The sequence below is a fragment of the Salvia miltiorrhiza genome, chromosome 7 (assembly GCF_028751815.1).
Source record: "Salvia miltiorrhiza cultivar Shanhuang (shh) chromosome 7, IMPLAD_Smil_shh, whole genome shotgun sequence".
Classification (NCBI taxonomy): Eukaryota; Viridiplantae; Streptophyta; class Magnoliopsida; order Lamiales; family Lamiaceae; genus Salvia; species Salvia miltiorrhiza.
The window spans coordinates 36,033,063-36,048,321 of record NC_080393.1 but is presented as its reverse complement, the minus strand read 5'-3'; the positions used below and the strand labels follow the sequence as shown (position 1 = coordinate 36,048,321).

The following is a 15,259-nucleotide window of genomic DNA, read 5'->3' as shown; positions in this document are numbered from 1 at the left end:
AATCGGAAATAAAATCTCAACTTAATTCAATCAGCATCTCTATCTCAGCTCATTTCTCGAATCTCATCATTCTAACTCTATCCTCGGTTTAGTCACTCGTATCTCTATTTAAAAGACAATCTGTCTTATCTAATCATAAAAAAAAAAAAGTCTCGCAATCTCGACATCTCAGTTCTCTCAATAGTGTTAAGACACTATCTCACATCATAGGAAAAGTACGGGGTGTTACAGGTTGGGTGGTTGGTTGTGGGGGTGCTTACGGCGACAGCGTATAAGTTATAACCGACCTTGTACCTTCCCTTCTTTTGGTTTGGGTTCATTTAAGGTTGGCATTGGCAACGACGTCTCACCGGCCTTTTTGCCTTCCGTTCTGTTTGGGTTTTGGTTTTCATGGGATTAGAGCCGAGATTGTTTGGGGACGATGGTTAGGCCGGAGTTCCGGAAACTTTCTCTTCCGCTCTTTCCTTCGTTCTTTTTCGCCTTGTAGACGAGTACTCTTTTTTCTTTTTACGATTTTTCCCTTTGGGTTTTCCATAAAAATGTTTTAATGAGGCTCGGCCCTTAGTCTGTTTTTCATGTGCTTTCAAGGGTTTTTTTAGGTTTTTTCTTTTCGTTTTTATATAAAATCGTAGTTTAATAATATCAAACTTAAGGATTTGGGCATTTTTGCCTATTAACACTTAAAATTATCCAATTATTTTTTTTTTCTTATTTTGCATACTCTTCCATTTTCGGCCAAACTTTGTGTTTCAAACGACGTCGTCTCCACCCAACTATGCACTACGATCTTAATTAGTTCTATGATTTCACGCGGTCATATCAATGCCACACGAGCATGTTTATATCTAATGAACATATTTATGTTATGTACCACACTAAAAAGTTATAGAATATGAAAAATTAAACTAAATTAATAATTGAATAATTTTAATAGGCCTGGGAAGTTCAGGATCGGGTAATCGGGTACCCGATACCCGACCCAAAAAAATCGGGTATCGGGTACCCTATACCCGATCCTGAATTAATTCAGGATCGGGTATTTAGGGGCCGAAATAATCGGGTATCGGGTATACCCAATCGGGTATCGGGTATACCCGAATTACCCGATATTTTAATTAATAAATTTTAAACTATTTAATTAAATTAAGGGCAAAGGTGCAGATTGGTCCCTGAACTCGACCCCCCTAGAGCGTTGACCCCCCCACACTCGACCCAGGCGCAAAAACCTCCCCCATAGTGAAAATTATGCAACTTAATCCACGAACCAACAGCCCGCTTCACGCCGTTTCTTCATTATATATTTTTTTTATTATTATTTCAAATGGGTCCCACAACCAACCAATTGCGCGGGTTTTATTAAGAAAGGCAGAATGTGAAGAGTTTCCTTCACATTCGAATACTCAAACTTTGGGAGATGAAATCGGAGAAGGAGCCGACGATTCTTGGCGAAATTCTTCACAGCAATCTTTTGTTCGACTACAATAAACACATAAGCATCTGTCGAAACTAGGTAAGTGATGGCTAAACTTCAAAGTATGGTTGTCTTTTTTACAGAGCATGCAAACCTAAGTTGTTTTCTTCTTGTTTGTGTTATTGTGCAGCATGTCGAATCCTATAGTTTTTTTTTATTTTCCATTGGAGGGGTCTTTGGAAAATAGATGATGAAAATGGTGAATGGATGTATGATGGTTATAATCATAAAGAAATAAAAGACACAATAAAAAGTATGACTTTAGAAAGAATCCTTGCTGAATTTGAGGAATGTTATGGTTCTAAACCAAAAGCAGTTTATGCGTTAGATGAAGACTACACCATAGATAAGGGTCTAATTCCCCTAAGAGATCCCATCCATTGTGCTAAGGTTATTGATTACCTAGAATTACTTGGCCACGAAGAGATTCAGTTTTTTGCAGATCATGAGCACAATCCTATGCCTACTTTTATACATCGTGAGATGTTCTTAGAAGAGAATGACAAGGAGAGGGCAGAGGGTGCTGAGAGACCTGGTGATGGGGTAGATGAAAAGGAGAGGGCAGAGGGTGCTGAGAGACCTGGTGATGGGGTAGATCAAAAGGAGAGGGCAGAGGGTAATTCACTACCTGGTGATGAGGCAGTAGGTATTGATGATATTGATTTCAATGATAGTTGGGTAGAAGATGAGGCAGCTGAAAATGAGGGTGTTGAAAATGAGCAACCTCGGAGTGGTGAGGCAGTTGAAAATGAGGAAGTGGAAAATGATGAAAACTCAAGTGTATACAGTGAAGAAGAATGGGATAGTGATGAAGATTACAAGAGTATAGATCAGCTTGTAGGGACTATTGAAGGAGGGGAAATGGGTGACTTTGAGTTAGGGATGACCTTTGCAGGGGCAAAGGAGGCTAGGGAAGCCATCAATGTTTATGCTGTCAAGTTTGGTTACAAATTAAAGTGGGTGAAAAATGAGAAAGCTAGGATTAGAGTAGTATGCATCAATGAGAAAGAATGTCCATTTTTTATGCATATCTCTAAGGATGGGGATGTTGAGGGCCTAGCTGTGAAGACCCTAGTTCCAGACCACACCTGTAGCAAGCAAAGAGAAGTCCCTGCAGCCAGCCAATCATATCTGGCCAAATATTTTAAAGAGGCAGTTTATAGGAACCCTAAATTTACTTCCAAAGACATGCAAGGTCATATGAAAGACCATCTCAAGTTGCATGTAAGTTTGCATAAGTGCAAAAGGGCAAAGAAAGAGATAATCTGTAAGTTAGAGGGTAGTTACAAGGAGGAATTCAATAGGCTGTATGCATATTGTGAGATAATTAAAACTTCAATGCCTGGTAGTAAAATGGAACTTCAGCTTTCTACTGAGCATATGCAGAATGGAAGGAGAGTATTTAAAAGAATCTTCGTGATGCTAGAACCATGTAAGTTGAACTGGCTTGGTGGGTGTAGGAAGTTAATATCTCTATATGGCTGCCACTTGAAGGGAGTGACTTTTGGGTGTATGTTGACTGTTGTGGGTAAGGATGGGAACGATGGCATAGTTCCCATAGCTTGGGCAGTAGTCAACAAGGAAAACAAGAACAACTAGAGGTGGTTTATGATGTTGTTGAAGCAGGAACTCAATCTGCAAGAAGGTGATGAAGTCACAATAATGTCAGACATGCAAAAGGTATTATTCTCAAGTTCCCATAAGTTAATATCTATTGTGTGATTCGAATCATGTTTTAACTTGTATCTTGCATAGGGATTGATGGAGGTTGTCAAGGAAATCACACCCCTTGCTGAGCACAGGTGGTGTGCAAGGCATATATATGCAAACTGGAGCAAGAAATGGAGGGGAGAAGAGCTCAAGAAAAGGTTCTGGATTGCAGCCTGGAGCTCTTACCCGATGGAGTTCAAGGTGAACCTGGCAAAAATCTCAGCAATCAACAAGAAGGCAGCTCAGGATCTTCTTCAATACCCTCCTGAGAATTGGTGCAGAGCTTTTCAAAGCTCTAGGTGTTCAACATACATGGTGGACAACAATATCAGTGAGTCCTTTAATTCAAGCATTTCAGATGCTAGGCATAAGCCAATAGTATCAATGCTAGAAGATATTAGGCTAATGGTTATGTCTAGGATAAAGGATAGGAAGTTAGCTGTGAATCATTGGAAAACTGAATGGTGTCCCAATGCCATTAAATTTCTTGAAGAAAACAAGAGTGCATCGATGGAATGTAATGTACTGTGGAATGGAGATCATGGATATGAAATAAGTGATGGAGAAGACAAGCATATAGTCTTTGTAGATACTAGAAAATGTACATGTAGGTTGTGGGAATTAATTGGAGTACCCAGCCCTCATGCAATAGCTGCATTCTACTCAAGTTCCCTTGACCCTCTCTCTATCATGAGCTAATGGTTCCATAGGGATATGTACAACAAATGCTATGAACATACCATTCAACCAGTTCCTGGTCAAAAATTCTGGAATGTCAACTGGAAAGATGAAGGAATATTAAATTGAATTAATACTCTAATTGTCCGATGATCGTTTCTTGGATTATTATTAATTTATCATACAACGATTAATCCTAACATGCTCCTATGAATTTAACAGCTGCACATTGGTGTTAGGAATACTTACTTGAAAAGTGTATGCAGAGGCTGTCGATGATCGAATCGAATGACTCCAATTCTGATCTTCTGAACTGTATCCCGCTCAGCTTTCACCATTGGATGGACAACAACTGTGAAAGTCCCAAGCCAGAAATCTCCACACGTTTCCTGCGCCTCTCACAGCTCTCAAAAACCCTAATTTTATCAGTGTGTATTTCCTGAGAGCTGACAGCTGTATTTTATAATAAAATACAGAGAGAGGGGGCGCCAGTTTAGGGTGGGGCGATTTCTAGCTCTTCTAGGGCTAGGAGACTTTGGGCCAGTCCAGGGACCAAATACAAGGAATAAATATGGGCCTCAAATAAATTAATTATCTATGGTCAGCCCAGACCATAATTAATTTATAAATATTAGTTCATTCCACTAGAGAACCAATATTGACTTACCCCTTTATTGCCGGTGATGAGTCGGGGCTTGTATTTAGACTTATTAAATCCCCGTATTTAAAATATCCGACATCCATTAATTAATTAGAGCTCTGACAGCTTAAATTAATTAATCTCTTTGTAATCCTTAAGTAGTACCACTCAAACCTTATTATTGCGCCTGAACTTAATCAACCTGCAGGGTTTAGCGCAATAAACATTATTGAGCTCCTTAAGGGGATGTCATTATCCTATATCGGATACGGGTACTAATACAGATAACCAAATATCATACATTGACCGCTATCACCCAAGATACAGAGTACTCAAGTTACTATATAACTCTCACCCATAGTAAATCAAAGTGATATACGAATCAACATATATATTTGGAATCTTATTAGTATTAAGATCTTATAAGTCACCGAGATCTTTGATTCTTCACTTAAGTCAGATAGAAGAATACATCTCACTGTGGTCCTATCAATACGTAATGACGTACCAGTATAGACAAGTAGTCAAGACAAACTACTTCCATCTATAACGCAGCCTAAACCAATGACTCGTCCTGAAGTCATCTCGGCTGTGATCATTTTTATATCTCTTAAGGCTATTCCAATTATATGATCTTCTGTGATCTACAACACACCATATAATCTACTTATAAAGAGATAAGGGACATACATGTGCAATCATGAACACAATCAGATAGGAGATTAAACAGTGGTAACAGGAAACATTGTATACAAGCATAAAACGTTCTTGCTTTACAGTATACAAATCCAACAAAAGATGCCATTGAGCTGCCACCGGTGGAAAAAAGGGTGGGAAGAGCAAAGAAAAACAGAGTGAGGGCTCCAAATGAGCCTAAGCTAAAGCATAAGCTTTCAAGAATGGGAAGGACACAACACTGCAGTATCTGTCGAAGTTCAAGCCACAAGAAAGACTCATGCCCTCAAAGGCCTAAAGAGGTATCTCCTTTTATTCCTATGCAGTTAATTTTGCTATGACTGCGGTTACTTACTAATTTCTTTCATAAATACAGATAAGCAACAGATCAGAGGCTTCTACTTCAACAAAAACCAGTAAGAAAATGGCTGGATTAGGCCTTTATGTCAATCTTGACAGTGGGAAACCGATCCTTAATGTAATTTTCACTATCCATGACTTTATAACAATGACTTTGATTTGTAATGTTAAACTAACTAGATATTGTATTGGTTACACAGCCTGGAGGATCACAATCAATTGTCATAGATGAAGGCACACCGAAGGAGGCAGATCCAAACACAAGGTTCCCTATACCTAATGAAGCTAAGGTAAAGAAACAGAAGAGGAAGAGAGGAGAGAGCACATCAACTGCAGACTCTGTGAAAGAAAAGAAACATCAAAGAAAGGCATTTAAAGCACCAAGAGGAAAGACAGAATCTGTGAATGAAGAACCCATGCTTAGAAGAAGTCCTAGCGGAAAAAATGTCATTTCAACACTTGGATCCAGAACCACTTGTTGAAAAGGCATTTTCAATTGGATTTTGCTAGTGTTTTCTTTTGTTTTTATCAAAACAGAGTGTTTATGGATGTTGAAAGACAGTTTGTGAACTTGTGTTTATGTTTATTATGTTTATGGATGTTGGAAGGCAGTTTTTGATCAAAACATATGATTATGCTTATGGATGTTCATGAATTTCAGAATATGCTTGTTGTATTCATTCTGTCTTTTCCAATAAGTGTGGATGAACTTATGATTATGTCACTCATTCAACCAACAGGCTGCACTTATGATTATCTCATTCTTTTCATATAATTTTGATCAAATTGGAATAGAAGATAAATTTCATTACTTCATTTCAAACCAAAGCAAGATACATCACTTAGGCATAACTACTTTCAAGCGCTTCATCATCACAAACCAAGATATAATCAAAACTATTATAAGAAATCGACTTTTCCTTCTAACAACCCTTGACTCTTCTTTCCAAGCTTCAACTTCAGTCCGAAGATGACCAATTTCTGCTTCAATATCCATGGGTGGGGTCGAATTTTCATGCATCTTCACAAGCTTCATATTTTCATTCTTCAAATGGTTAATAACTTCCCTAGCTCTCTCAGACATTGGTTCATCATACCAATCAAAAAAACCACAATTTTTGGTCTGCAAAAGATATGAATCTGTGTTATTTCTACCAATATACCACAACCAAATGAGTGATGAAAACAAGTGACGTACCTTCCAATTTCTACACCCATAGAACCTTCTCCCCGGAATATCGTTCGTCCATGAAGTCATTCTCAAAGCTTTCAACCTCTTGCTTCCAATTTCGCAATGACAATACATCACCTCAGATTCGTTCTCCATCTGCCGGCGACCGTGCGACGAACAAGACCTGAAACCTGAGTTCGAACTCATGATATAGTTCGAATACTAATATCCTGAAGAAACCCTCACCCAATTCCGCAAGAAGACGTTGATTTCTCTCAATTTGTGGAAGAACCATTCGAAAATTAGGGTTCTTGCTATTTCAACTCTAAATTGTAATTACATTACCGTTGCAATTGGTTGGTTGTGGGACCCTATTTGAAATAAAAAAATATATATATAATGAAGAAACGGCGTGAAGCGGGCCGTTAGTTCGTGGATTAATGTTGCATAATTTTCATGGACTATGGGGGAGGTTTTTGCGCCTGGGTCGAGTGTGGGGGGGGTCAACGCTCTAGGGGGGTCGAGTTCAGGGACCAATCTGCACCTTTGCCCTTAAATTAAATATGAAAACTAAATGACTAAACCCTGGCCCCTGTTCTGTTTCGGCGTCCTCCCCAATTCCCAAATCATCCCAATTCCCAAACTCCCAAGTCCCAGCCGGCCCTAATCTCTCACTCCAGAGTCCAGCCCCGCCCGCCGCCCGGCCACCCCACTCGCCACTCCAGTCTCCAGCCCGGCGTGGGAGGCAACGCCCCTCGCAAGTCGTCCCAGCCTCCCCAGTCCCAAACTCCCACGAGGCCGCAACTCCCACCGCGACCCTCGCCCGTGGCCCCAGTCAGCAGTCGCCCCGCCGTTCGCCGCCAGCAGCAGCCGTGCAGGTGCAGCCTTCGAGCTCCGACGACAGCTTCTACAGGTGAGCTTCTTCTTCTTTTTTTTTAATACAGATTTCGAATTTATTTCCAAATTTCCTTGTCATTGATGTCAATGTGGTTAGAGAGACTTGTTAGTTGTTAGAATTCGTTGTCATTTCCAGAATTCATTTCCAGAGAAGCTTGTTAGAATTAGAGAGACTTGTTAGAATTGTGTTTTGACTGTTTTCTATTAACAAACTTCTTTGACCGGGTAATTTAGGGTACCCGAATACCCGACTCGGGTATTCGGGTACCCGATTTTGTTTTCGGGGTCGGGGTCGGGGTCGGGTATAGGGTTTTTGTGATTTTCGGGTTCAGGTACCCGATTTTTTTGGGTAGGGTACCCGAACCCGACCCGATTCCCAGGCCTAAATGTTAATGCAGAAATTTTAAAATTTTATATGTAAAATGATAGTGTTTTGAAAATTCAGTAATTTATATATAATTAATCCTTTAATTAATTGATCTAAACAGCAATATCTATCGATATTGTATTGTACTTTAACATATACTAGTATATAATGTTAAAATATTGTATCGTTTTATTTAAAGATCACAAACACTATAGGTAGTCACGCAAATAAAGAATCGATGTCGGATTACAAATCAAATTAATTTCCCCACAAATTGTAATTGCTTGGAGTTTTCTGAAAAATACCAAATATTTTGATGCTATTTAAATGCATTTGCCACTAACATGATGTTTGAGCTTCATTCATCCATTGAGACAACCACGAATTACCTTACTCGTGATATTCTAGAAGTTGGTATGTCGGCTGGAGAACTCAACACACATGCTTTATTTTATGTCCCAACCCTTTTGACTGTTTTTTCAATAATGGCCTCATTTATATAAGGATGAATTTGGTATAAAATCATAATAAATTTTTAAATTTTGATTTTTCTCACAGTCTTTCATTTTTGTTTCAAAATTCATAATAATTTTTTTTTTTGAAATTTTCCACGATGACAGATTCCGATCAAAAATTTAAATGACGTGGCAATACAATGTAATTATATAGAAATTATGTGACATGACAATCTAATTGTCTCCTGCGTTTTAACGGTGCTTGATCATGTTAGAGCTGCGCTTCGGGCGGCCGTTAAAACGTGGGGGCATTTTGCTTCAATTTTGAAACGTTGAGGTAGTAAACAACGTCAACTCTGACGTTAGGGTGTTAAAGGCGATATGGGTGTCAACATTGAGGGAAAAAGTGATACTTAACCCTTAAATATGCCACATCATTCAAATTCGGAGCCACGTCATTCAAAAAATTCGCTGGAAAGTCACACTATGAAAATTCCAAAAAAAATGATTTATTTTGTATTTTGAAACAAGAATGAAAGTTTGTGGGAAAAACTAAAATTTGAAAATTTATTATGATTTTAAACTAAATTTACCCTTTATATAAAGATTCAATCTTTCAATAAGTTTATAAGAGTATACTGAAGTGATAGTATTTCGTACACCTAAAAAGATCTCACGTGGCATATTTAATATGGACATATTATATTGTTCAAATAATCATGCAAGATCCTTTCAGACTTCATATCAGAATTTTAATTTTCTTATTCGATAAGAAGTATTATCATGTTTTTTAATATGAAATAGTAGAAAGAATACATTTCTACTTATAATTAATATTATTTTATTTGATAAAATAAAAAAATATAAATATAATAAAGTGAATTTTGAAAATAGTCACTTTGAAATAATAAAAATTTTCACTCAAATAAAAAATTTAAAAATTGGCTACACTTACCGTTTTATCCTCCACATAAAAAAACTTAAAAATTATCCACGAATTCACAACCAAGTCGAATTCACAACTAGCACTTGCATCAAACTAGTTGTTAATTCTAGTTTTAATTAAAACTCGAATTCACAACCAACAGTAACGATTCAGTTGTGATTCATCAAACTGGTTGTGAATTCTAGTTTTAAAATTCGAATTCACAACCAACACTAACGATTCAATTGTAAATTCTAATTTTAATTGTGAATCATAGATCTAGTTGAAAATTCAAGAATATTAATTAATTATTCAAAATAAAATCAAATAAAATTTGTTAATGGCATAGTGGGCTAGAATTGGAAAAGGGAATTCAAAAGTAGTCTCATCGTCAAACATCAGTGAACCTGCAAATGTGATCTCTTGACTTTGGATTTTGATGGAATAGTTATAGGAGTAGAAGGCATTCCATAAACCGACCTCCCACGCCTGACGCTCGGGATGATGACCACAATCCTCCCACACCTAATTAATTACTCATTTTAATACGTGTAGTGGTAGGAGGTTAATGTTCAAGATCTGAGCTCTTAGGTTTGAGTATCGTGCGATCTTTCAAACTTTTTTATTTACTTATGTAATCATTTTTTACATTATAGCAAAATAAATCATATTCTACGTGGCATCGTATAATCACTTCATTCTAATTTTCCTCAATTCTCATTCATTTTTATTTATTTATACATTTCTAATCAATTTTTACATTTAAAAATTATTAAATAATCATATAAATTTATAGATAAATTCTATACTATTAAATAATCATATAAAACTATTAGATAAAGTTTGTACTATTAAATAATTGTATAAAATTATACTCAATGACCAACTAAGAACTCATCATGCCTCACAATCCACCTTTTTTTCACCCAAAAAATTTAACTTAATAAAATGATGGCATCCATAATAGGAATCCTTATACCCACTTAATTGAGATTGTTCCAAGTGTGACTAAAACTTAAATAAAGTATACCAATAAATTAATCCACGAAAAACAATCAATTCAAATGTCAGTTCATTTTTTAGAAAATATATTTTTCAACTAAATGTCATAAATAAATAAAATGCATGCCTATGCCCAATCTATCTTCTATATATATATATATAATAGCAAAATAAATTTTATCATACAGTGGCGCCGTATAATCACTCTATTTTAATTTTCTTCAATATGCATTCATTCTTATTTTTTTTCTAAATTTTTAATCAAATTCCATATCTAAAAAAGATTTATATTTGTATTTTATTTTATTATATAATATTAGTTTAAGTTTATCACATCATACTCACAAATTAATATGTATATATATAATACGTTTATATATAGATGTATTTACTTAAATAATTAACTATATATATATATATATATAATTGAATATGATTTCAAATTTGACGATGTTGTTTAAAGTTTGAGACGAGATTATTCTCATAACTTACTTATAGTTTCACAAATTATAGATAAAATGATACTCACAAGTAAGTTATAATCTTCAAGCTCCATACAAGATGATGCCCAAAATTCAAATGTGGTATTTCAAACTCCAAAGAATATGATTTTCAAAAATTTAACGTTCAAATGTCATATGTGGTCTTTAGAGCTCCATATGATTTTCTGGTCTTATTAGGTCCATATGAGACGATACTCAGATGACATATGTTTAGTTAAATTATTTCTTATCCGTCAAATTTAAAGAATTTGAACAAACTTAAAACTCCCTACGTCCCCCAAACATTTTCCTAAGATATGATGACACGGATTTTAATAAAAGTTAGTCATGTATTTGATAAGTTGAGAATGAGTCCCACAAAAAGTGAAATTATAAGAGTGATAGTTAATGAAAGTGGAGAACGAGTCCCACAAAAAGTGAAATTATTTCCAAAAATAGGTTAGGAAGATGTTTTGGGGACGAACCAAAATAGGAAAAAAAAGGAAAATGTTTGAGGGACGGAGAGAGTAAATATTATCGATATACGATTAACAGCATATGCGACACATCAATCGTACATCATATCATACTTTAAATTTACATATTTTTTTTCTTCTAAAATTTTCAATCCCACATCAACTTTTTATAAACTTCATCAAATGAATATTTATATAAAAATGTATGTCTATTATCACAACCTACATTTAATTAGTGAAAGTGATTAAGATAAATATTAGTATTTCAAATATTGTATTACTAATTTAATTTGATCATATCAAAATTAATTAAAGAAATAATTTATATGTAAATTATTTCATATGCTATAGTAATAAAAATAACATAAAATAATTATAAATAATGACATAAAATGATTCCCGTCCCGTCGAATTTCGACGGATTTGACGCTAGTTTATAAAAAAATACTCATTTTAATATAGGGAGACCTTTTATCACTATTTTACTATAACTTGTGTTAAATTTAATATGATATATAGTATTTTTTTGGACGAGGAATTATTTTTTAAATGCATGTCAAACTATTGCGAAATTTGAGTTGTCAGAAATATCAATCGAAAACTATAGTTTGTCAAACGTAGGGACGTCGTTAGGATAACATTCAATTATTACCCTTGATTTTTTCTATTCAAAAATTAAGACTGGCCTAGGAATAGGTCCACCCTCAACTATTTATTCTTATTATAGATTGGAAAAAAAATTAACCTGTTTGATTGTATAGTCATAATCGACGAAGTAACTAAATCTATTATAATCATTTGGTGAAGACAAAATCTAAATGGCTGAGCGTGAGCGCAGTCTTATCATTTTACTACAAGATTATATATCACACACACGCAGAATGCGTATCAGATGCTACTATTTACCGAGTTTCTCTCTCTATTTGATTTTCTTTTATAATCATATTGAAAAGCTTGGGTCAAATTGTTTGACGACTCCAGATTTACTAACTCAAATCTTCGGATTCAAGCTTATTTTTAAATAGTTTATTTTTAATTTTGTTAATATTTTATTTTCTTCAAATTTAAATTATAACCTATCTTATTATCTTACACAAGACTTAGAAGGTGTTTGGCCGAGCTTATAAGTTCTTCAAAACAACTTATAAGTTGTTTAAGAGCTTATAAGCTCATTGGAAGTTTTTGGCAAAATAAGCTTATAATTAAAGAGCTTATAAGCTGTAAATTTAAGCTCTAAAAGCTTATAAGCTCCTAAAAAAATAAATTCCTCCATCCCAACTTATTTTCTCATTTTCTTGTAAGCAACATTCATTTTACAAAAATAATTCAACTATAATTTTTTAAATTTATTATATACTATCATTTTAATTTCATCTATTTTCGATTTTCTCTCTCTAATAAAAATCTTATAAGCAATAATCTTTTTATAAAAATAATTTTACTATTATTTATTATTATCCCTCATATACCATTACAATTTTGTATCACTTCAAACCATGATTTTCTCTCTTTAGCTCACAATATTGTTTATACTTTATAAGCTCAATTATTTAAATATTTTGATTCTTATAAACTATTAGAGTTTATAAGGTCTCTAAAATAAGCTAGAGCCAACCACCCTCTAATTGATAAAATGAGAATTGGGTAAAGATTAGAAGTATCACTAAGCAACAACTAATTCGATTTACTCAAATCTTTTTCGAAACTGAGATTAACGCATAAAAGTCATATACTAGCTATGTTTATGCAAGTCTTAGAGCATCCGCAACGCATTATACGATCCCCTCTACTTACTCGAGTAGAGATCGTGTAATGCATTGCAGGCTCCCCTTACACGAGGGTTACATGATAGATCGTGTGACCCGATAATGAGTGTGAATTCGGCGCGTGTTTTCACGCGTGTAATAAAATCAGCTAAAGCATGTAAATTTAAATGAAAAGCATGCATAATCAAAACTAAAAAAAATATAGGCTATTATGTAACTTCAATGCGGTCCTCCTTACTCAATGTGGTCCCCTCGTCAAGTAAGCTATTATGTAATCTCAATGCAGATGCTCTTATCTATATATATATATATATATGTAAAGTCGTTTTATATAAAGATCGTAAATTTATTTTGTACGTAGCTAGGTGATTAATATAGAGGGTGAAACAGTAGTATTATGTAAAAGATTAATTGGGGGTGGGGGCATTAAATAGGGTGGGGTGGCAGAAGGAATGATGGAAATTCCATCAGAATATGATAAATATGTCCAAGAAACTACAGAAGATACAGTAGTATTTATTTATTATTAGTAGCTACACTGCAATGCCTTTTGTCTTTCCTCATAATTATTCTCTGCATTTACCAATTGCATTTCCATATTATTGCCAAATCACCCTTCTTTCTCTGTCCTCCCAACTTCAGGCAATTCTTGCACGCATCAGGATTCCTGTCTCTCTCTCTCTCCCTCTCTAAATATTTCAGTTTTCTATCTAGTATCACCATATTAATAGTTTGGGTAAGAAATATTCCACCAAACTTCATGTACATATAACTATACATGATCTGTCAGTAACAGTTAGCTAGATAGCTTGTAATATAAATATAATTAATTAATGTCGTGAACATTTCAAAATAGTGTTAAAAAAAATACTCATATTGTAACGTGAAAAAAAAAAACTAAAAAACTAGCATGTATATCTCAATTATATCGGTATATATAGTATATTCGATTATAATTAAAACCCCCTACTTCCCCCAAATAGATATATAGTTTTTGAAAAATGGTCAAACATAAAATCGAGTTTAATTAGTTAAGAGTAAAATAAAAGCAGATAGTTGATGAGAATCTGAAGACTGCTAAACGCTTGAAATTGAAAATGAAAATGAAGATTTGGTTGATAGAGGCTCATCTCATCTCATCTCATGCAACATTAATATATTAAGGTGATAGTAATATAGTATTTGAAATACTAATTAATAAGTAGGGAATATTGATGAAAGATTGAAATGAGAGTTTTGACCTTGTCATGTCAATTTCAAATAAGAGAAATTGGGTCTATTCGTAGGGTTGGAAAGCAGCCTACATGGCTTCACCGTCGAGGCCGCCGGTCAATTTTTTTGGCCTTTCACTCTATTGCTCTTGCATGCTCACATGTTTCTCCACTTCTTTTTAAGTTTATTTCTCTTATTATTAAATTATCACAATTCATTTCATGTCGAATAGGGCACACTTGTATTGCATAATTGGGAAAAATCTGAACCATTATTTTTTATATAATTTACAATTGTCATAAAAATACTACTATAACTGTAATATATAAAGATATAGTATTATCTTAGAGAATCATTATTATATGTGTAAAGAAACATTATCATTTGTATCTGCAAAGAGGAAAATTTGTGTACTATAAAAACGTATGATTCATAGTTTGTGGCATTGTTATAGTTTGAGTTGAGAAGGTGATTCAAATTCTACAAGTAGAAAAATTATTGGTCATTCTTGTTGGTTTGGAAGAGTTTATATATAATGGAAAATATTACTCTCTCTGCCCCACTAAATGTGGCATGTATTTATTTTAGGTCATCCCACTATAAGTGGCCTATTTCTCCAAATAGAAAAATTTAAAGGCAGCACTCAAATGTAGCCAAAACCTTTTAGTCATAAGAAATTTTAGCCATACAAATAAAAATATGAAAATAATAGCATTTCTGACCAAAATATCATTTTAGTGTGACAGTATAAAATATACTATTACACACTTTTTCACAATTACACACTTTTACGTTATTACACTTTTATGAAAAAGTGTGTAACAGTGTAAAATACTATTACACGATTTTTGCGATTATTACATAATTTTTAAAAAGTGTGTAATAGGGTATTTTACATTGTTACACACTTTTTCGCAATTACACACTTTTACGTTATTACACACTTTTGTGAAAAAAGTGTGTAACAATATT

General features: G+C 34.3%; 1 protein-coding gene across 1 annotated transcript; it reads right to left on the bottom strand.

Annotated features, from left to right (window-relative positions):
- Positions 1-6,372: 6,372 nt before the first annotated feature.
- Positions 6,373-6,861, bottom strand: LOC130994166 (uncharacterized). The gene is made up of 2 exons (XM_057919198.1): positions 6,733-6,861; positions 6,373-6,657 (listed from the first exon to the last, which is right to left on the bottom strand). The coding sequence occupies exons 1-2, from the start codon at positions 6,859-6,861 to the stop codon at positions 6,373-6,375; spliced, it is 414 nt and encodes a 137-aa protein (XP_057775181.1).
- Between the last annotated feature and the right edge of the window lie 8,398 nt (positions 6,862-15,259).

Bases quoted from the DNA above. Each gene is read 5' to 3' on its own strand.
- LOC130994166 (XM_057919198.1), bottom strand. From the start codon at position 6,861: ATGGAGAACGAATCTGAGGTGATGTATTGTCATTGCGAAATTGGAAGC. The intron at 6,658-6,732 runs GTACGTCACTTG...TATCTTTTGCAG, and splicing joins ATGGGTGTAGAAATTGGAAG to ACCAAAAATTGTGGTTTTTT.